At 40.8% G+C, this 23,525-nt stretch overlaps 1 protein-coding gene and 1 pseudogene across 2 annotated transcripts; one reads left to right on the top strand and one right to left on the bottom strand.

Annotated features, from left to right (window-relative positions):
* Window positions 1-1,816: 1,816 nt before the first annotated feature.
* Window positions 1,817-22,741, top strand: DYNLT2B (dynein light chain Tctex-type 2B). 2 transcript variants are annotated; one of them, XM_030328727.1, is made up of 5 exons: window positions 1,817-2,047; window positions 5,090-5,223; window positions 10,300-10,369; window positions 20,753-20,816; window positions 22,591-22,741. In XM_030328727.1, exons 1-5 carry the CDS (start codon window positions 1,929-1,931, stop codon window positions 22,636-22,638), a joined length of 435 nt encoding a protein of 144 aa, XP_030184587.1. In that variant the 5' UTR covers window positions 1,817-1,928; the 3' UTR covers window positions 22,639-22,741. The 2 variants fall into 2 exon arrangements, with proteins under 2 accessions (XP_030184587.1, XP_030184588.1); XM_030328728.1 differs by lacking the exon at window positions 1,817-2,047 and adding an exon at window positions 2,575-2,808.
* On the bottom strand, window positions 13,356-14,056 carry LOC115523079 (annotated as a pseudogene).
* Window positions 22,742-23,525: the final 784 nt, after the last annotated feature.

Here is a 23,525-nt window from a genome sequence, read left to right on the forward strand (position 1 = left end):
GGGAGGAAAAGTTGGTGTACTAGGAGTATGATTTCTTTCTTTTTAAAAAAAAAATAATGTTGGGGCACCTGGGTGGCTCAGTCAGTTAAGCGTCCGACTCCAGCTCAGGACATGATCTCACGGTCGGTGAGTTCGAGCCCCGCGTCAGGCTCTGTGCTGACAGCTCAGAGCCTGGAGCCTGCTTTGGATTCTGTGTCTCCCTCTCTCTCTGCCCCTCCCCGGCTCATGCTCTGTCTCTGTCTCAAAAATAAATAAAACATTAAAAATTTCTTTAAAAATTAATGTTTATTTATTATTTTGGGAGAGAGAGATTGAGACAGAGCCCAAGCTGGGGAGGGGCAGAGAGAGGGAGACACAGAATCTGAAGCAGGCTTCAGGCTCTGAGTGTCAGCACAGAGCCCGATGCAGGGCTCAAACCCACTAACCGTGAGATCATGACCCAAGCCAAAGTCAGATGCTTAACTTACTAAGCCACTCAGGTGCTCCTAGGGGTATGATTTCTTAAGGCTGGTGAAATAGTCAGGAGAAAAACACTCTCTGCCCCTTAGGAGACATTGAATTTCTGTGCAAGGCTAGTCTGTGGATGCATGACCCCAGCCAAAGATGGGGCTAGTGCTGCTGAATCAAGGGGCAGTTAAAGAGGGCATGGTTGAGGGCATGCACTGAGCTGCCTTGTGGCCCTTGCACAGACCCCAGTCTGCTGGTCAGTGCCAGGAGGAAGGTTCAGCAACCCTGCCAAATCATGAAAGGTCTTACTTGCAGCAAATGCTGGGGAGATGGTCCTAAGGAACCACTGAAAGATTTCAAGCAGAGCAGTGACAAAGGAAAGCCATTCTGGGGGCACTGTGAAGGGTGGACTGGGAAGGTGAAGTTCAGGGGAGTTTACCGGACTCGGGGAGACCAATCTAGGCTATACTATCAAGAAAACACATTGTAAACCAAAACTTGGAATAGTAAAATTAGTCTCTACTGGAGCTTGCAAAGGTATACTTTTATAGAAATACTCCCTTTGCATCTTATAGAAGGAAGTTCTGGAATTTGTTAATCCAACCAATAGGAAGCCTGGATGGATACTGGGGGAAATTCTTTTCTTAGTTTTTGAAGCTGCTAGAGGCCAAGATACTACAGTCTTCTACAACAGGACCAGAAACTGGTGCTCGTAAGTGGGGAATACACCTTAATGTCTACTCCTTTCTGAATTTTGCACGGAGAGTATGGTGTGGGTGAGGCTAGGGGAACTGTGAGTTGGCAGTTATGGAGTAGAGCAGGGCACTGCAAACTTTTTCTGTAAAGGGCCATATGGTTTCTGTTGCGACTGCTCAATTCGATCAATACAGTGCAAAAGCAGCCACACATGTGCAAGCGAGCATAGCTACGTTACAACAGAACTTTACAGATACTGAAATGTTAAATTCACGTGTAGTTTTCACGCGTCACGAAACATTTTTTTGATTTTTTTTTCGATCATTTAAAAATATAAAACCCGTTCACAAGTCTTGCATAATGAAATGAAGGCTGGCCTTGCCCACAGGCCACAGTGAGAATGCCTTTTTAGAGCCCTGCCGCCCAATAGCCTTATATCCTTGGATCTCTATGAACCTCAGGTTCCGCGTCAATTCCCTAAAATTGTAGCGCGGTTAATAAACGCTGACAAACTTCGAAGCGCTTTGCGATCCCCACAGGCTCCAACAGCCCTGCGCCAAAGTTAGGGTCGCCTTAGCTCAGCCGGTTTCCGCCCAGCAGCTGGTGCGCAGGCGCTGGGGAGGGCCGCCAGACCCGCAGAGAAGGGAGGGCCTCTCTGCTGGGAGCGCGCAGCCGCTTTACGTCAGGGCCAAGGGCGGCGCTGTCGCCCTGGCGACGGTTTCGCAGCCCCGCGCCGCCACCAGCCAGGCCTTCATCTCGACACACTGGGCCAAGAAGCCCTAGCTATGACCTCGACGACCGCGGCGTCCTTGCCTATAGGCACGGCCGAAGGGTTGCTTGAGACCGAGAAGAACGCAGGGGAGTCCGAGAATACCTATATTTTGCGGCCCGTTTTCCAGCAAAGGCGGGTAACGGACGGGTTGTGGTGGGGGCGACCTGCGAGACTGCTAGGTCAGGCAGGCAGAGCCCGCCGGGAAGCCTCAGCGTCGGTAAAGGGCGCGGGGAGCGGCGAAGTGGGCGGGGCTGGGGGGGGGGCAGGCTGGGGCAGAGAGGCGGGGCTGGAGAGGGAGGGGCGGGGCTGGAGAGGGAGGGGCGGGGCTGGAGAGGGAGGGGCGGGGCTGGAGAGGGAGGGGCGGGGCTGGAGAGGGAGGGGCGGGGCTGGAGAGGGAGGGGCGGGGCTGGAGAGGGAGGGGCGGGGCTGGAGAGGGAGGGGCGGGGCTGGAGAGGGAGGGGCGGGGCTGGAGAGGGAGGGGCGGGGCTGGAGGAGAGGCGGGGCTGGAGAGGGCGAGGAGGAGCTGGGACTTAGAAGGTGTTGGGTTGGAGTACCGAGATGAGTCGGCAGAGGAGGGAGGGGCTGGGTCTGGAGCCGCACGGGCCAGCCGGGGAGGGGGCGGGACGGGAGGGCGGGTATCTATTTTTCTTGAGCTTTCAGCTGCTACCGGCAGCTGAAGACCCGGTCTCCGGTTGCAGTGTTAGGGCGTCGGAAGCGCCTGAGGCTAGCGCAGTGGGAATGGTTGGCTCTAGGAGACCTGGGACGTGAGCAGAGGAAAGGAGATGGATGGAATAGAGAGAAGAGCCGTAAAGAAGAGCCTTGCGTAGAATGCCATTCAGCCACACGCTTCCTGTGTGCAAAAGTGTGCCAGAAAACGCTTACTCCTTTGCAGGGTACGGGACCTGTATGTATATAAAGCCTTACCCAGATAGTATCCGGATGTTCTAGGCCCACCACCGCGATACTTTCCCAGAGTTGAAGTACACAGTCTAGTGCAGGGGAGAGTCTGCTAGGGCTGTAGACTCTATCACTCGCTTCATTTTCACAAGATGAGAAAATATATATACGTTAAAAAAAAAAAAAAAGCCCCTCTTGCTTGCTACCAGGTTGCTGATCAAATGCTTGGCAAATACTGAAAGCCAGGAACTTTGGTTATAATGTGATAAAAAATTTCATGCAGCATTTTTATGGTGGGTCGAATGGACATATAAAACTGTATGTTAAGTTATCTTGGTAAAAGTATCTAAATGCATCGATTGCCATTTGCCTGCATTTCTGTTGTAAAACGGAACAAAAGCAGAACAAGATTAACAAGTATATATTGTGTGGGAATAATCCTATGAGATTACTTGTGACTTGTTTCAACAAAACTTTTAACATTTCACTGAGAATGAAAAAGGCTTAAGGAAAAGAACCAGATATGGTATGTTTATTAATAACAGGGAGACCCCCTTTTTGAACGGATCAAGTCCTGGAAAGTTTGTCAGTGATTCTAAAGTTCATCTGTGAGAATAACCAGCAAGAGAGCAAAGAAAATAATGTTTAATAAGGGGCCACCAATACTACCAAATATTATACCACATTATAAGCTCAAAACCTAAAACATTCTGGTCACTTGGACGTAATAGATAAATCAACTGATAGAATATATAGCCCAGAAAATGAACCTACTGCTGTAATCTATGATCAATACAATAAAAATGTTAATGGTATTGTTACGGTGGTGAAATTAGGGGAGATTTTTTTTTTCTGTCTTCATTTATTCAGTAATCCATTACTCCAAAAAGTATTTATTTTCTATGTGCTGGGTGCCGTTCTGAGAAATGGGGATATAACAGTGAACAAAGCAGATAGAAATTTCTGCTCTCATGGAGTTTACGTTCTAGCTGGGTAGAAGGACAACAAACAAACACAGAAGTGAACTGTACAGTGTATGAGATAGTAATCAGTACTGGGAAGTGAGCTATGAAGTGATGTGATAGGAGGGCAATTTGAAGTTTTAGAGAAGGTGACTTTTGAAAAAAAGACTTGAAAGAAGTGAGGAGGTAGCTATGCATATAGAATGAGACTTGCACTTCAGGCAGAGGTTCACAGCAAGTGCAGAAGCACTGAGGTTGGCATGCCTGGTGTGATCAAAGAACATAGGGAAGGCCAGTGTGGCCAGAGTGGAGAGAACTAGTGGGAAAAGTAGTAAAAAACAAGGTCAGAGTTTGGTAGGGTAGACATATGGGACTGTACAAGTCATAGTTAGGATGCTGCTTTTACTCTGAGTGAGGTGGGAAATATTTGGGGTATCTTTGAATAGAGAAGTGCTATGATCTGACATATATTTTAACAGGACCGATCTAGTTGTTATGTTGAGAACAGGATCTGGGAGCAAACGCAGAGACAGAGAGACTTGTTAGGAGCCATTGTAATCTAGGCAGGAGGTAAAGATAGCTTGGACCAAGCTGGTGGCAGTGGATGGTGAGAGTGATTGAATTTCAGATTATTCTGAATGTAGAACTGCTTCAGATTTGCTTATGATTTAAGCAAGATTTGCTTATGAACCAGGATGTGTTTTGTGAGAAAGACGGCAAGACTGACATCAAGGTTTTTGGCCTGAACAAATGGAAGAATGGAGTTACCATTGACTGCTACAATTCTGGGGAGGGGAGATGGTCAGAAGCTTAATGTCGGGGGCATCTGGGTGGCTCAGTCAGTTGAGTGTCCTCCTTCCGCTCAGGTCATGATTTCACAGTTTATGAGTTCAAGCCCTACATTGGGCTCTGTGCTGACAGCTCAGAGCCTGGAACCTGCTTCTGATTCTGTCTCCCCTTTTCTCTCTCTCTCTGCTCCTTCTCCGCTCATGCTCTCTCTCTCTCAGAAATAAACATTAAACAAATAAAAAGAAACGCTTAATGTTGGATATATTAAATTTGAGTTGTCTGTTAGACATCCAGATGGAATATGTGTTGGAATGTGTGGTCTGAAGTTCAGGGGAAAGGTCCAGGCTGGAAGTATAAATCAGGAATATGACTTGTTTTCTTAATTTGCTTATATCACTTTTTTAATAAAAAATATGAAAATGGAAGATTACATTGTTTTAGTGGCAAAGAGCTGGGGGCAGTTGGACTGTGAAGGTAAATTGGAGTTTTGGAGTTACCAATTAGTTGTTCAAACTGTTTCATTTAGGTTCAGACCCTCTGTGGTTAAAGACTGTATCCATGCCGTGCTTAAGGAGGAACTGGCAAATGCTGAATACTCTCCGGAAGAAATGCCTCAACTCACAAAACGTTTATCAGAAACCGTTAAAGATAAATTAAAAGGTAATTGTGATGGTCATTGGAAACGATATGTTCCCTTCAAACATTCAATTTTACCTATTTGTTTCCTTCCCCATCTTTAAACAAGGGTCATACGCTGTGCATTCGTTTAAACAAAAATTTCTCTTCAGTGTCTAGTCTTCTCAGTTATTTGGTAACTTTTATGCATGTGGGTTTTTGCAGATAATGGGAGAGCATAAAGATGTAAAATAAAACATTGTAGGCAAGCACTGTCTGAGAAATTCCAGTATGGGAAAGACCAGAAGTTACAAGGGCTCCTTTCTTCCATCATTCTTGATTGTTTTTCTCACCAACATATCAATTCCTTAGGCAGGCCTCTTAGGCATTCATACCCTCACTGTCTGACCTCAGCCCGTCTCTCCAGCTGAATCATTAACTAGTTGCCCTACTCAACTCTCCATTCCTGCTAAGCTCTACGTATACAGAGCACACCTTGTGCTTTTTCTCCTTGTTCCCTTGGCCTCTGTCTCTGTCTTTTTTTGTTAATAATGTTATACCATCTGAAAAGTCCTTTCTGTCTACCTTTTTAAAAATATAACATTTTGTGGAGGGAAGAAAATGTCTATGTAACAGTTATATTTCATTGTACTAACCTAGACAGTCTAGAAAAATACGCATATGAATTTTTTTTTAATTATATAAAATTCCATTACCCAAAGGTAGCTACTATTTAGTATTTTGGTGTATTTTCTTCTGTTTCTTATTTTTTTTTTCAGTTTTTAGAAATTAAAAAATATATAAAAGTACAAAGAAGAAAATAGAAATTCTGTGGATTTCTATCACTACTGTTTGTATATTAGCATTTTTATTGCACTTTTTAAAAAAAGCTTTATTTATTTATTTATTTATTTATTTTTTTTTTTTTTTTTCAACGTTTTTTATTTATTTTTGGGACAGAGAGAGACAGAGCATGAACGGGGGAGGGGCCGAGAGAGAGAGAGAGACACAGAATCGGAAACAGGCTCCAGGCTCTGAGCCATCAGCCCAGAGCCTGACGCGGGGCTCGAACCCACGGACCGCAAGATCGTGACCTGGCTGAAGTCGGACGCTTAACCGACTGCGCCACCCAGGCGCCCCTATTTATTTATTTTTGAGAGAGAGAGAGGGAGAGTGAGCATGTGTGCATGGGTGGGAGAGGGGCAGAGAGAGAGAGGGAAACAGAGAATCCCAAGCAGGCTCTGCGCTAACAGCACAGAGCTCGATTCAGGGCTTAAACACACGACCATAAGATCATGACCTGAGCCAAAATCAAGAGTCAGATTCTTAACTGACTGAACCACCCAGACACCCCTTCACTTTTTAAAAAAGTTATTTATTTATTCATTTAAGTAATCTCTGTTCCCAACATGGAGCATGAACTCGTGACCTCAAAATCAAGAGTTGCATGCTGTACCAACTGAGCCAGCCAGGTGCCCCTTTATTTTCACTTTTTAATAAAAATTGACTGTTAAAATTATTATAAAAAAAAGATACATGTCCATTATAAATAAATTTAAATGTATAGAAAAATACATAAAATTAGAAAATCATCCCAAATGCCACCACCACATTAAATATCAATATTTAATGATAATCATTAATATCAGGTGAACATATCACACTCTTTTCTATGTATATATACAGATAAATAAGTACTTTAACAACAGTAGGATACCTTAGACTTATTTCACATAGTGGTATAGTATTCATTTTCGCTCTCTCTCTCTCTTTTTGCATTTGTTCTATATTTAAATGAAATGATTGCTCACTATTTAGTCCTTTTATCATGCCGTTTCCATTGCTGAGTTCTTTATTTTGGTTCAATTCTTACCTGATGAGATTTTGTTGTAAATTTTTTCGGGAAGGGCTCAGAAATGCTACATTCTCTGGGTTTTTTCATGTCCGAGGATGTCTGCCTTTTGCCTTTAAACCAAAATAGTTTTGGATGAATATAATATTTTGAGGTAATAACTTATTTTCTGAGAATCTTGTAGACTCGTTTTTCATTATCTTCTGGCATTGAATATTACTGAAGAGAAATCTAAGGCCACCTGATGTCCTCTGCTTAAAGAATCCCATCCTGGGGCGCCTGGGTGGCGCAGTCGGTTAAGCGTCCGACTTCAGCCAGGTCACGATCTCGCGGTCGGGGAGTTCGAGCCCCGCGTCGGGCTCTGGGCTGATGGCTCAGAGCCTGGAGCCTGTTTCGGATTCTGTGTCTCCCTCTCTCTCTGCCCCTCCCCCGTTCATGCTCTGTCTCTCTCTGTCCCCAAAATAAATAAACGTTGAAAAAAAAAATTTTAAAAAGAATCCCATCCTTAACCTTGATGCTCAATAGCTTTTTTAGAATATGGCTTGGTAGTGAAAATTTTATAGCTTTCAATCTGCAGATTTTATTTTTTCCATGTCAGGAAAATTTTCTTCTATCTCTGAAAACATTTCCTGTTGCATTTATTAGATTCTCTTCTTTAGGAAAACAAATACTGATATGTTGAATCTTCTTTATCTTCCATATCTATTAGCTTTTCTGTGCCATACTTTCTTGCCTTTCCTTTGATATTTACCTGTGATTATCTTAAGCCAGTTGTTCAATTTTCATTTGTGTCTGTTCTGTCCTTTACCACTTTTAATTTATTAGGCCTGCACTGATACTGTGTGAGGATTCAGTTTGTTTCTTCAGGCTGTGATCTTCCTTTCCATTTTTCTGCTGTTTATAATCTGATTAAGTTCTTATTTTGTTGAATTTATGAGCTAATTTTGTTCTATACTGTGAATCATTTGTGAAGAACACGAGCAGGGGAGGGGCAGAGAGAGACACAGAATTGGGAGCAGGCTCCAGGCTCTGTGCTGTCAGCAGAGAGCCCGACGCAGGGCTTGAACCCACGGACTGCGAGGTCATGACCTGAGCTGAAGTTGGACATCTAACCGACTGAGTGAGCCACCCAGGTGCCCCCTTTTTTGTCTTTTAAACAGTGTGTTTCTTTCTTGTTATTCTTTTGTTTGTTTTTGCTGCTGCATCATTGCATATTGCCAGTTGGCTTCTTTCCATTTTATTCTGATGTGGTGTGGTTTTCAGATCTTTCATTTGCTCTTTTCATAATTGCTTCGACATAATATAGGTGATTTTTTTTTTGTACTCTCCCACTACATCTGAGATTATTTTATTTTTCCCTCAGAACTATGATTTAAGGGCTGTATATATAATATTCTAGCTGCATGGGTATCAGAAAAGGAGGAGGAGAAATGAGTAGAGAAAAGAGGAAGTTCCATGGAACTGTCTGCAGTGTTTTGGGCTCTGTCTCCTAGATTTTGTTAAGTATCCTGAATTAAGGTTCATGTTTCACATGGGAGGAGACCTGTGGTCTTCAGATTGTTTGCCTAATTTACTATATAATCCTGGAGACTTTCATCAGAGTTGGCTCTGTTTCAACTTTGCCCATTTCCTTTCCTTTTTTTTCCCCCCAACTGTTTCCACTAGTCTTTGGTTAGAAAAGAGCAGGGAGATAAAGATGCCCATTCAGTTTTCTTCTTTCCATTGGTGTTAGGGAGAATTTTCAGGATTTTGCTGCTTTAGCAGTATAGTTTTTGGGGAAGCAGCAGAGTTGTGTTAGGCCACACCATTATACTTCAGAATCTTATACTGTTATTTTCTTTTCTCCCTTACTGAACAGCTTACAGTTTTCTAAATATCCCATACTCTAGGGGCGCCTGCGTGGCTCAGTCAGTTAAGCGTCCAACTTTGGCTCAGGTCATGATCTCTCAGTTTGTGAGTTCAAGCACTGAGTCGGGCTCTGTGCTGACAGCTCAGAGCCTGGAGTCTGCTTTGGATTCTGTGTCTCCCTCTCTCTCTGCCTCTCCACCACTCACACTTTGTCTCTGTCTCTCTCAAAAAGAAATAAACATTAAAATAAAATAAATATCCCATAGCTTATGCCTTTGCACATGATATTCCCTCTCCATAAAATGGAGAGACATTGTCTGCCTAGTAAATTCCCACTCGTCTTTCAACACTCAGCTTGTGTATCTCATCCTCCAAGAAGCCTTTTCTGGTCATCCCTTCCCCACTGTCCAAACAAAGGAAGGAGCTGCCAGCCCTGTGTTCCTAAAAGATATGCCATTCCTGGAATTATTAATACATTGCATTTTTATTTTATTCTTCATGTTTGCCTTCCCAGCTACTGTGAGTTCTTTAAGGCAAGAAGAGTGTCTTATTTATTTCAGTGTTTTGAGGACCTACCAGCACCTGTCTTAGAGTAGGAGAGAAACAAAGGAAGCTGCGATCTATTGAGAAACTAGTATGTATCAATACTGTTGTAGATGCTTTACATATTGTGAAAATTACTAAAGCAAAACCTCACTAGAATGTTGGAGTTGGGAGGCCAGAAGGGGGAGCTCTAATACCATACTGTTCCTTATCAGCCTATACTTTACTACCCTAGCAGGAGAAAGAAAGATTTTCTGCTTGCCTAGCAACAGATCAGCCAATGAGAGACCATCAAAATTCAGGCAATGAAAAGCCACTACACTTTCAACTCCCAATTTACTCCAATGAACTTTTTGTTTATAACAGCTCTCCCAATGTCCTCCTTTCCTCTACAAAAGAACTGACTTTTTTGTTCTCTGGACTTGCAAATGGTTTTGTTGTAGCTTTCATGTCCTGAATTGTAATTCTGTGCCCTTCACGAATAAACTCATTTTTTTTGCTGGTAAAATAACTGACAGTTTTGTTTTTAAGGTCAGTGTACTATATCTTATCTCATCTCACCTCACAGTGTACCCCCAGGGTAGGTAATAATATTTTTCATTTAACAGATGAGGAAGACTTAAGCCAAGAAGGTAAATAACTTGTCTAAGGTTACACACTTGGTAAGCTGACTTACTCACCAAGTAAAATTTGCCCTCTAGTCTCTCTGACTCCCAGCTTATCAACCCACTCAGTCAGTGCTTATAGACTGAATGCCTATATCCATTACTAGGCAAATATACCATCATATTTATCACTTTTATCACTTTTACTTATGCCTTTATCACTTTTACTTTATCACTTTTACTTATAGATAACCTTCTTATTTTTCTTTCTAGAAATGGGATTTGACCGATATAAAATGGTGGTGCAAGTAGTGATTGGAGAACAAAGAGGTGAAGGAGTATTGTGAGTAGTTGGTTTTTCCTTCTTGTTTTTATTCTTAAATATTTATTAGGTATTCATCCTCCTAACAATTCAAAAAGATTGTGTCTTTGTGAGAATGAGAGGAAAAGGCAGCCTTACAAAATGCAGCTGTGAACCAAAAAGATCCGGGTATTGAACAGTGAGGTTGACAAGTCTGGGTGAGCTCCGTGAGGTAACACTTTGTGTCGTATCTATAGGGTTTATGTTTATATGCTCCTAAAGAGAGTATGGGAACATGTATATATGTTTCTTCCTAAATTGCTTTTTGCCTGTTTTTTTTCCTATCATTCTCCTAAATTAATTTCTTTAACATTGTCCGAGACCTCTTTATTAGCATATCTGGTAACCCTTTCTTACCTCTTATTCTTGGCCTGGGCTTCTATTTCTTTCTTTCTTTTTTTTTTTTAATGTTTATTTATTTTTGAAAGAGAGAGAGAGAGAGAGCGAGCATGAGCAGGGGAGGGGCAGAGAGAGAGGGAGACACAGAATCCAAAGCAGGCTCCAGGCTCTGAGCTGTCAGCACAGAGCCCGATGCGGAGCTCGAACTCACAGACCGTGAGATCATGACCTGAGCTGAAGTTGGATGCTCGACCTACTGAGCCACCCAGGCACCCCTGAGCTTTTATTTCTTAAAATTCAGTCTTTTTCTTTCTTTCTTTTTTTTTTTTTTTTTTTTGGCCCTGATGTCACTTAGCTAACTTGTTTCTCTTCTATTTTTCTAACTGATTATTGTCTTTCCTTCCCTGGTTCCTTTCTCCCCTACATCGCCAGCTGTGAGCTTTCTTCAAGGCTCACTTCTTGTTCTTGGGCTCTTCTCAATGCTTTTTCAATGAACTCATTCATTGTCATGACCTCAAACTGTCGTTCATGTATTACTGAGTTCAAAATCTGTATTTCCTCTCTTTTCCTGTGCCCAAGTGTTAATCTCACATTTCCCTTTGCAAACAGTGCTTAGTATAGTATTTTATATAAAAAAAAAATTAAAGTATTTGTTAAAGGAATTAAAAAAAAACCTTGTATATATTATGAGTGAAAATTTTTACTATGGAATGTTGGATTTGGAAGGGACTATGGATATTTTCTACTGTCCACTCTCCTTAATTTATAGATGACACTTATGAGGATCACTATATTTTGCCCAAAATTATTTATGTGGCTGGTGTCAGATTAACTAACAGAGCCTAGCTTTCTGACTCGTGGTGCAGTACTCTTCACTGTGGTGCCCTCTACCATTTGGTCAAAAGGCTTCAGGAGAATTTCTCACCTCCAAGACATAAAGAAATACTTTACTAGTTTATCTCGCCAGTTTCAACTTGTTGTACAGTTGTAAATTTCTTCTCCCTTCTTCTCCTTTAGTCAACCTGACATTTTAATTTCTCTTTCACATTATTACCAAGGTTCTGTTGACTCTGGCTTAAAACCTCGGAGTCCTCTTTTGTCTTGTTTAGCCGTTAGTCTCTCCTACTGTATGCACTGTAATCTGGATGCCAGGGTTACTTGGCAACCCCTTATCAGCATTTCCAGACTCTGATCTCTCTCTTCTGCATTTCATTTTGCATGCTAGAGCAGTCTTTCAGAAGTACACCTCATTTTCTTTCCAAGAACTCTTTAGAGTTTATTTTAAACCCTGTCAGGTATAAACTCCTTGAACTGGTTGTGATTGACTTTGTTAAACGTGATAAGGCCAAATTCTAAAGCATAGCATTCAAGGCCTCCCCCCTCCTTTTTTAAAACCTTTATCATCTAAAATTTCAAACATACGCAGAAGTACAGGGACTAAGGAACTCCCATTTTTCTATCATTTAGCTTCAAAGTTTATAAGCCCATACAGATACTGTTTTATTTATCCCTCTGCCTACTCTCCCTGTCCCATCAGATTATTTTGAAGCAAATTCCAGTCATCATACCTTTCATTTGTAAATACAACAATATACAATATCTCTAAAATTTAAAGACCCTTTTTATTTTATTTATTTTTTAAAAAATGTTTATTTATTTTGAGAGAGAGAGAGAGAGAGAGCGGGAGGGGCAGAGAGAGGGGGAGAGAGAATCTCTCTCTTTGTAACACTTGAGAGAATCTCAAGCAGTCTCTGCACTGTCAGCACAGAGCCCAAAGCGGGGCTTGAACCCACGAAGCGTGAGATCATGACTTGAGCCAAAATCAAGAGTAGGATGCTTAACCCACTGAGCCACCCAGATGCCCTAAAGACTCTTTTTAACATAATAAAATATCACATCTAAAATACTGCCTGTCCTGAATATTATAAAATATTCAGTTAGTGTTCAAATATCCCCGGTTGTCTCATATATAGTTGACTCTTGTGCACCATGTGGGGGTTAGTGGTGCCAACCCCTGCACAGTCAAAAATAACTTTTTGTAAATGCATATAACTTTGACTCCCCCAATACTTAACTACTAATAGCCTACTATTGATTGGAAGCCTTAATGATAACGTAAACAGTCGATTAACACATGTTTTGTATAGGTATTATATACTGTATTCTTAAAGTAAGCTAGAGAAAATAAAATGTTACTAACAAAATTATGAGAGAGAAAATACATTTACAGTACTGTACTGTATTTATTGAAAAAACATCTGCACATAAGTGGACCTGTGCATTTCAGCCCAGGTTGTTCAAGGGTCACTGTATACATATATGAATATGTATTTAAGTGTATGTATTTATGTATGTGTATTTTTTTTTTACAATTTGTTCAGATCAGGATTCAGATAAAGTTCACACATTGCATTTAGTTGATACATCTCTCTTTTTTTTTAATGTTTATTTTTGAGAGAGAGAGAGAGAGAGTGAGCATGAGCAGGGGAGGGCGGGGGCGGGGGGGAGACACAGAATCCAAAGCAGGCTCCGGGCTCTGAGCTGTCAGCACAAAGCCTGACTCAGGTTTCGAACTCATGGACTGCAAGATCATGACCTAAGCCAAAGTCAGAAGCTTAACCAACTGAGCCACTCAGGCACCCCAAAACCCACCAAATTTGAATAAAGACATCATCCAATGAATTTGGACACAAAGTTTGCTTTGAATATTTCTTTGGGGGAGAGGACACCACACTTCTACTCAATTAAGAGTAACATTTTTAGTCTTGAGGTCTTTTTTTTTAAAATATATTTATCATGCCATGAATTCATAGGGAATGGGCTCCAGGAGCTCAGGCTCCGATCCATTGGTTCTCACAAAATGTGCATCTCTGGGTGGGGCAGGCTGGCGCTTCAGTTGAACCCAAGTGCTTTTCTCCTTGGCTTCTTTCTTTTCCTGATCATTTTCCTTCACACGGTTCAGGAAGCTGTCTTGACTCTTTGAGTGCTTAATGTGCTCAATATATACATGAATTCTCTTAGCAAGAATCTTGCCCTTGTTTGTTTACAACAATGCCAATAGCATGGTGGGTAACATTGTAGACTCTTCCAGTTTTGCCCCGGTAACATTTGTGCCGCATTCCTTTTTGAAAAGTTCCCATTCCCTTGATGTCCACAATATCACCTTTCTTGTAGATTGGCATGTATGTTGCCAAAGGAACAACTCCATGTTTTCTAAAAGGCCTAGAGAACATATAGCGAGTACCCATCCTCTTTCCCTTTGTGTTGGTCATTTTGGCGAATTACTAGGAGGTTACTCCCTCTTTTATCTCATTGTCTCATTTTTTTTTACCTTGCCATTTAATTGTTAAATTGGTTTGTTTTTTCCTGGAGAGTTACTTCCTTTCTGGCATTTACTAATTGTACCTTATTTATTACTCAGTGTTCTAGCTTGGGCCATTGGCAGCTCTTTCAGTTGACTCCTGTGTCCCTTTGATATACCCCACTATTATTACGGGGTTTCTTGAGCACTTCTTTACTTACTGGCACTGTGAGCTGCTTCATCTTATTCATTCCCTGCACCAGCCCTAGAATTAGCCATTTCTCCAAGGAGCTCTGGTTCATTTTATGGAGAATAGCATTAGAAACTAACATCTGGGTGCTAAGTGTGGCCATTAACTTTTTAAGTATTGCTTCTGCTCTGTTTGCTTTCTGTTGTCCCTTTTGGACTCCAATTACCTGTATATAGAGGGAGATGCTCTTTTTACTGTATTTCGCATGTCTTTTATGCTCTTCTCTGAGTTTTTGTGTTTTCTCTCTGTACTTAACTTTTGGATATTTTTTCTTTTTTCTTTTTTGGGAGGGAGAGAGAGAGAGAGAGGGAGAGAGAGAAAACGCGTGTGTGTGCGTGCATGCATGAGTAAGTGGGGGAGGGGCAGAGAGAGAGAATCCCAAGCAGGCTCTCCACTGTCAGATGAGGGGCTAGATCTCACGACTGTAGGATCATGACCTGAACCGAAATCAAGAGTCAGATGTTTAACTGACTGAGGCACCCAGGTGCCCTGCTTTTGGATATTTTTCTGTTGACCTGTCTTTCAGTTAATGTGTTCTCTTTTCAGTTGTATCTAATCTGATATTCAACTCACTGACTGAATTCCTTTTTTTTTTCTCAGTGTTTAATTATTTTTGAGAGAGAGAGTGCAAGCAGGGGAGGGGCAGAGAGAGAGAGAGGGAGACACAGAATCTGAAGTAGGCTCCAGGCTCTGAGCTGTCAGCACAGAGCCTGATGTGGGGCTTGAACCCACGAACCGTGATGTCATGACTTGAGCTGACCTTGAACAGTTAACTAAACTGAGCCACCCAAGTGCCCCTGACTGAATTCTTTTTTTTTTTAATGTTTATTTTTGAGACAGAGAGAGACAGGGCATGATTGGGGGAGGGGCAGAGAGAGAGGGAGACACAGAATCCCAAGCAAGCTCCAGGCTCTGAGCTTTCAGCACAGAGCCCAAAGCGGTGCTCGAACTCACGAACAGCAAGATCATGACCTGAGCCGAGGTTGGACGCTTAACTGACTGAGCCATCCAGGTGCCTTGCCCCTGACTGAATTCTTAATATCAGTTATTATATTTTTTAGGTCTAGAATATCCATTTTAATTCTTTTTTATAGATTCCAATTCTCTAGTGAAATTATTATTTTTTTTTAATACTACACGAGCATTATTTGCACATTCTGTGAAAGAGATTTCTGAATCTGTCGCAAGGGCAGAAGGGGCCTTGCTCTCACTCCTATTACTAAAATGTAAATTAATATAATTGCTGATCAAACTTACACACTGTTGGCAACTAATTTTTAGCCCCTATTTTAGTTATTGTGATCATCAGCGGGGAAGAAACATTTCCTAAGACACTCAGCTGCGAAGGGCAGGCAGTGTTGGAACCCCCCTCCGTGATACTGCACCACTCTGGAAAATATGCCTTCAGGCTCCTTCCCATCACTCAAGGCAGCAGCAAATCCTTCCTGTCACCACACTGTCAGCACAGAGCCTGACACAAGGCTTGACATGGGGCTTGACCCCATGAACTGTGAGATCCTGACCTGAGTCAAAATCAAGAGTCAGATACTTAACCAACTGAGTGCCTCAACTGTCCCACTCTTGCTTTTGGCTCAGGTCATGATCTCCCGGTCATGAGATCAAGCTCCGCATTGGGCTCCGTGCTGGGTGTGGAGCCTGCTTAAGAGTCAGTGACTCCCTTTCTCTCTGCCTCCCCCCACCTTCAAAACTAAATAAATAAACATTAAAAAAAAGTCTTTTGTTCATAGGTAACTAGATCTGCAAGTGCTTTCCTGGTGAACTACACCTGGCACTGAATTAAATTGACAATGAATGCTGGTACTTTAAGCTGCATTCCTGGGAGGCAGCTGCAATTTGATTCATCTAGAGTGTCCTCATGTTCCTCTTTGCAGTTCAGTGCATTTCACAAATGCCCTGGTCACAGCTCTGATTGCCAGCCAGTAGCACCATGCATTCCAGCACCTCTCTGGTAGTGGTCAGTGAGGCCAATGAAATTATTTTTTTTTATCCAGTTCTTCATCCTTCTTCTCTCCTCCCTTTTTTACATTTTGGTCATAGCAGTTGTTTTTTGTAAATTTTTTTTTTCAACGTTTATTTTATTTTTGGGACAGAGAGAGACAGAGCATGAACAGGGGAGGGGCAGAGAGAGAGGGAGACACAGAATCGGAAACCAGGCTCCAGGCTCTGAGCCATCAGCCCAGAGCCCGACGCGGGGCTCGAACTCACGGACCGCGAGATCGTGACCTGGCTGAAGTCGGACGCTTAACCGACCGCGCCACCCAGGCGCCCCTGGTCATAGCAGTTATTTTAAAGTCACTGACTGCTTACTCCAGTATCTGGATCATGTGTGATTCTGTTTCCGTTGATTTTTTTTTTTTTCTTGGTAATCCTTCATGTGGCTGTGTTAGCATGCCTAGTTTAAATCCTGGACATTGTGTCAAAAAATTATAGAACCTCCAGATAATATTATTTTCTTCCAGAGAGGGTTTACTCTTTTCCTTTTTCATTCAGATAGACTATGAACTGCTTACCTTAATCCAGCCAGGTACTAACCAGAGTTGAGATTGGGTTGCATTTTTGATGAGGCTCCCTCTGCCTTTAGTTCACCCTTCTTTCTTGAAGAAGCCGTCTAGATGGGATCCCACCCCCATCAGGTACTGACTTCTTTACTTGTCTCCTCAGCATAAAACTATTCTTTACTTCAAAAGTTTTTGCTTTAGTGTAGTAGTTTCCTATTGCTCCTGTAAAATATTATCACAGGTGCCTGGTTGACTGAGTTGGAAGAGTGTGCGACTCTTGATCTCAGGGTTGTGAGTTCGAGCCCCACGTTGGGTGTAGAGATTACTAAAATAAATAAATAAATAAACAAACAAACAAACAAACAAACTGAAAAAAAATTACCACAAACCCAGTGGCTTAAAAATATTATTTTATAGTTCTGGAGATCATAAATCCAAAACGGGTTTCATTCAGTGAAAATTCAGGTATTGGAAAGACTGCATTCCTTCTGGAAGCTCTAGGGGAGAATCCCTTCTTTTGCTTGTTCCCACTTCTAGAGATTGCCTGCATTCTTTAGCTTGTAAACCCTTCCTCCATCTTCAAAGCCAGCAGCATAGCATCTTCAAATATTTCTCTGACTCTGACCCTCCCACCTCCTCCTTTCTAAGGACTCATGTGATTACGTTGAACCCACCTGTATAATCCAGGATAATCTCCCCATCTCAGGATCCTTAATAATATATCTGTAAGAGTTTTTTCCTCGTATACTGTAGCTATTCACAGGTTTGGGGCATTAGGACATAGATACATTTGGTGAGAGGGCGTTATTTTGCCTACCACACATGGCTTTCAGTTTCAAAATTCAGCACCTGTCTTGAGGGGAAAACCTACCATGTGACAGGCTCAGTTCTACTCTCTCCTTTTTCACAGTAATCTTGGTTCCTTAAGTCTCCTGTTTTATCTTCTTAGCTGCCGACAGTACTGCTGGTTTCTTTTTCCCTCAGTAATTGGTTCTCTAGCTGGGAAAAGCCTGGTTTCTTAGCTTTTAGTCCTGTGCCTGGACTTGGCAAATGCCCCAGGGAGAATTCTGATGCAGGATATCCGCTTACCTCCTAGCAGTTCACCTCTCTCTGGAATTTTGGCTTTCCTGGTCTTGCTTCAGCTGCATTCTGATTCACTTAATCCAGCCTCACTAACTGATCTTGGGGGGAACATAGGCCTCTACAAACTGTTCCATCATACTTCTTCTCAGTCCTATTGACACAAATACTTACACTTAAATATAGCTTTGTATGTATGTATGTATGTATGTATGTATGTATGTATGTATGTATGTATGTATAGCCCAGGGTTTGGGTGTGACCCTGAAGTCCCAGGTTTGTCTTATACATTTCTAGCCCAGGCCCTAGCATTGGCCATTTCTCTGAGAAGTCCCTAGTTCCTTTTATTGGCAAATGATATATAGACCAAATTTTGAAAGCAAGGATTGTGTTTTTTTGCATCTTTTTATCATTTGTACCTAGCACTTTGCTTCATATGTAATAGACCCTCAATAAATGTTTGTTAAGTAAATGTTTATATTCCTGCCTTCTTTGGGGCTTCTTAGCTTAAATACCACATCCTTCATTAACTCTTTTTTGACTTTTTCTCCTATCTAAATTCTCTAAATGTCTGTGGCACTTCTACAAATTTAGTACAAATGTGAAAATTAGGCTTGGACTAAACAGATTTTACAATACTTTCGAATCCTAATAACCGATAAATTAGCATTAACCATACATTATCTTATTCTTTTTATGTGTGTTAATTTTTTCCACCTAATTAAATTGGGAGTTATTTGAGGATTGACACAGATTTTTCTCTTTTTGGGCATATGGTAGCTGCTAAATAGATACTTGTTGGTGATGAATTAAGTAGGTTAATTTTATTTCACATTGTTACTGTTGCAGTTTGGAAAGAGATGGAACTTTTTTTCACTTAAGAATGTGTGAGGGGCACTTGGGTGGCTCATTCAGTTAGGTGTCTGACTCTTGATTTCGGCTCAGGCCATGATCTCAAGGTTGGTGGAACTGAGCCCTGCATTGGGCTCCACACTGACAGCATGGAGCCTGCTTGGGATTCTCTGTCCTCTCTCTCTGCCCTACCCGCTGCTTGTGCAGGTGCTCATTCTCTCTCAAAATAAATAAATAAACATTAAAAAAAAATAATGTGTGGAATACTAGGATGGGAGACTCTTCTGTGCAAAACTTTAAAAAAGCACTTTCAGGGGCGCCTGGGTGGCGCAGTCGGTTAAGCGTCCGACTTCAGCCAGGTCACGATCTCGCGGTCCGTGAGTTCGAGCCCCGCGTCAGGCTCTGGGCTGATGGCTCGGAGCCTGGAGCCTGTTTCCGATGCTGTGTCTCCCTCTCTCTCTGCCCCTCCCCCGTTCATGCTCTGTCTCTCTCTGTCCCAAAAATAAATAAAAAAACGTTGAAAAAAAAAATTTAAAAAAGCACTTTCAAAAATGAACCAATATTAATATGGTACATGTGTTATCTTTCTCTATAACTTAAAGCTGAACTGCCTAGGTTCAAAGCCAGACTTTGTCATTTACTATTTGTTTGACCTTGGGCAAGTTTACTTAATTTCTCTAATATTCAGTTTCCATATTTACTAAATTAGTGTAATAACATACCTACTTCACAGGATTAAATGAGTTAATACATGTAAAGCACTTGGACTAGTGGCAGGCACAAAGTAAGTGCTCAATAAATGGTAATGATGACTCATATATATACAGTTAATAAAAATGTAAAACATTTATAATTAGTTTTTTCACTTTATATTGTGAATGTATTTTAATTTTTGTAAAGTTTGTAAACATCTTTGTAAAAGATCTTTGTAAAATGTCTCTTTAATGGCAGCTGGTAGCATAGAATTTCATTACCATGAAATACCATAATTTCATCGACCACTTACTACTGTGCATTTAAGTTGTTTGCATTATTTATTTATTTTTCAAAATTTTATTTATTTTTTAACTAATCTCTACATGTAACATGGGGCTCGAACCCCCAACCCCAACAGCAATAGTCATATGCTCTACTGACTGAGTCAGCCAGGCAGCCCATAGTTGTTTCCATTTTTTAAAAAATGTTTATTTTGAGAGAGAGAGAGAGAGAGAGCATGAATGTGGGAGAGGAGCAGAGGGAGAGAGAATCCCAATCAGACTCCATGCTCAGCGCAGAGCCTGACATGGGGCTTGATTTCATGAACTGTGAGATCATGACCTGAGCCGAAATCAAGAGTTGGACGCTTAACTACTGAGCTACCCAGGCACCCCTGTTTCCATTTTTTAAATTGGCTTTTATTTTGCCTAACATTCTTTCTTACTCAAGATTTGGGTAGAGGAGAATGGCCAATTTGAGAATTCAGAGGTAGGTAGCATAGCAATTCTGTAGAGACAATACTGGGTGTAGAAGTAGTTAGAAGATTGAGTTCTAGTTCAGAGTTTGTCGTTTTCTGGAACTCTACAAAATGATCAGGTTGGATTAAATAATCTATTGGGTCCTTTCTAGACCTACTTTTTAATATTATTTTGCAGGATTGAGCTCATTTCAGTCATAATTCTTAGGTATTAATTTCCTCTTAAAGTTCCACAAAAATATCTTGGCTGAAGTAATCTATAACAGAGCTTCCCACCCAGAACACCAAGGACTTAAAAGTATTGACCCCTTAAGCTTTCAGGCAGCCAGCGTCTGAGGCTGTGAGAGCCCATGGGCTGTCACCTCCAGTGACATCTATGATTCCTGTCCCTCTTGGTTTATCCAGTATGTTCTGCTGTATACAAATAGGATTTTCTGCGTGCCAACCTGTGAAAGGGTTTGGAAACACTGATCTACAAGAATGTATCAAGGAAAACTTTTGCTCATGGCAAATATATGCAAGTCAGATCCTTGTTATATTGTTTATAATTCTTCATTCTCTGACTTTTCAGCATGGCTGCTCGCTGTTTCTGGGATGCTGACACTGACAACTATATTCATGATGTTTTCATGAATGTAAGTCCATTTGGAAGCCTTTCTGTCCTTTCCAAGGACATGTGGATATTACAAGTCCAATTAATATTATTAAGATATGAGGACACTTCAGTTTTAGATGTTTGTCTTAAACTCCTGGATGAGATGATTTTACTGTTCCTTTACTATGTTACTAAAGCAGGAGAAACCTAATGTGCTGCTAATAGGCCAGGAGATTTGTAGCTGTGCTGATGACATAACTCTTCACAAGTGTGATTTTGAGAATATCAGATTGTTTATTCAGTGCTAACAGACATATAGCACTTGGCTAACTACAAAGAAGAGGTGCTAGGGATAAAATGATGAGTAAGACAGGCATGGTTTCTGCTTGTAGAGAGCTTATAAACCAGTGGGAGGTCACACAATACTCACATTAACAAATAATTAATTTAAAACTTTAGTTTTCAGTTATTACTTAATAAAGATGACCAGGATCTGCTTTTAGAGTGCAAGATTGGTGGGATAGATGTCTACGAATCATTTTTAAAAATAAATAAAAATAATTTTTCGGAGCCTGGTTTAGGGTGCTTAGTCTGCTATATCTTTAGTCCAGTTTGTTGAGTCAAGTGTATATTTAGGTCTCATTTTCAGAGCTTATTTTGTTTATTTGGGGGGAGATCCCAGGAAGCACTGATAGAGGATGAGGACATGAAACAGGAGAGAGAAAAGTACATGTTATTGCGCCTATAATTGCTGTGGATAACTGGACTGGGTCTCAGGAGAACTGTGGGCGGCGCTGTAGAACAGTGGCCAAAGTGGGATCCGCAGACCAGTGCTAGTCCTTGTCCTGTTTCCAGGTCCTTCATGAAACAAGTACATAAATAGAGTGTAAGAGTTTAGAAAGTCTTACAGAAATTTGACAAAGCAATTTATATTGATTAAATCTAATAATAAGATGTTTAGGCTGTATTTTGTATGTTTTTTCATTTCATTTTCGTGCTTATTAATTTTTATTGTATTTTACAAAAGCATCAGTCCATAAGGGCCTGAAAAATTAAAGCAAAAACAAATTTCTCACCACAGATAGCACTGTTGTAGAACACAGTTCATAGTTATTCTACCCAAGGAGGCAGAGAACTGAGCTAACCAAAGAATTTTGCTTTGGTTAGTAATCAGATACTTGAGTTTAGATTGTTTTTCTGCCAGTAGTACCAGGCTGGAGGAGAGATTTGTTGGTCAGGAGTTGCTGAAGCAGGTGGATCTCCTGTAATCATTACCTAAAAGCTGTTTTAACAAGTTTAACTGGGATTTGGAAAACATTTTGTGATTCCAAGTTAAAGATGGATAAATGAATTTTATCAGTTAAGAATAGACACCCAGAAACCATTTGCCCTTATCCAGAATTTATGACAAGGTGCTGTTATTTTTATCTGTGATGTTATAATATAGTTATGCATTTACTCCAAGAAACTCAAGGTATTTCATACACTGTTATTTCTGTGACAAACCAGGGAAAATGGGAATACTTACAAATACGAATTACATAAAGTTTATTAGTTTGCATTTTACTTCTACCTTCAAAAAATCTAATTCTTTACCCATCCTACCCTTTGAGCAAGCAATTTTGTAGTTACCCTGAGGCAAGCAAGTTTATGGCTCTAATCTGGAAACCCTTTATTGAAGAAGAAAAAACCTTCATGATTGAAAATTGGCAAAGATCTGAGATGATGTTAATTTCAGTTGCCTATGCTACCTTAGCCCTTCATTAGTACTAATGTTCTGGATTTGTGTGTTTTCTGTTTTGCTTGCTTTTTAGGACAGTTTATTCTGTGTTATAGCGGCATTCGGCTGTTTCTACTATTGAATCTTTGAAAAGTTGGATAAAGATAATGACCATGAAGAAATATGAACTTTTTTATACTGTTAAATATCTCAACAAAATAAAGATAATTTGGCAGTTTGGCAACTGAGTCTGAGTTTTAGGCCTTATATTTTCATGTTTTGATTTTTGTTGTAATATGTTCTCACTGTATTTGCAAAGTGGGGAGAATCCATATTTCAGTTGTTCAAACATTGTACCAAATTGTAAATATTTGGGTGTATTTTCTACCAGTGTTTTTTATATTTGCAGGATTAAAAAAAAATCATATATTCAATTTTGCACCTGATTTTTCACTTCTAGTGTCATGTGCAGGGTTCATGTCATTTTATTTGCATTGTTGTGATTTTGATAAGCATAATTTAATAGCTGCACTTAGTCTGTTAGGTTATATATTGGTTATTTTTGCCATTTCCTTTGTAAGGGACTGATTATAATTTTTTACTATTATAAATAACATTGAAATGAATTTATTTGTGCATCAAGTTTTTTTCATACATTTTGAATTATTGTCTTTATCTCTCATCCAGTATTTTTGCTTAGCTATTGCAACTCTACACCTTACACAGCTTATTAGGTTAAACACACATTTTTTTCCAGGGTTTGCCCACAGTGTCAGCGACATTGTCCAAGTTGTGTATGAAATTAGCCCTTCTTTAAGACTCTGAGATTATTGTTACTACCCACACTCCCACTGTCTTTGTGGTGATGTTCCGCTTGTAATTACTTTAAAAAAAATTTTTTTTAATTTATTTTTGAGAGACAGAGTGTGAGTGGGGGAGGGGTAGAGGGAGACACAGAATCTGAAGCAGGCTCCAGGCTCTGAGCTGTCAGCGCAGAGCCTCACATGGGGCTCAAACCCACAAACTGTG

The sequence above is a fragment of the Lynx canadensis genome, chromosome C2, assembly GCF_007474595.2.
Source record: "Lynx canadensis isolate LIC74 chromosome C2, mLynCan4.pri.v2, whole genome shotgun sequence".
Classification (NCBI taxonomy): domain Eukaryota; kingdom Metazoa; phylum Chordata; class Mammalia; order Carnivora; family Felidae; genus Lynx; species Lynx canadensis.

Bases quoted from the DNA above. Each gene is read 5' to 3' on its own strand.
- DYNLT2B (XM_030328727.1), top strand. From the start codon at position 1,929: ATGACCTCGACGACCGCGGCGTCCTTGCCTATAGGCACGGCCGAAGGG. The intron at 2,048-5,089 runs GCGGGTAACGGA...TGTTTCATTTAG, and splicing joins CGGCCCGTTTTCCAGCAAAG to GTTCAGACCCTCTGTGGTTA. The intron at 20,817-22,590 runs GTAAGTCCATTT...CTTGCTTTTTAG, and splicing joins TTCATGATGTTTTCATGAAT to GACAGTTTATTCTGTGTTAT.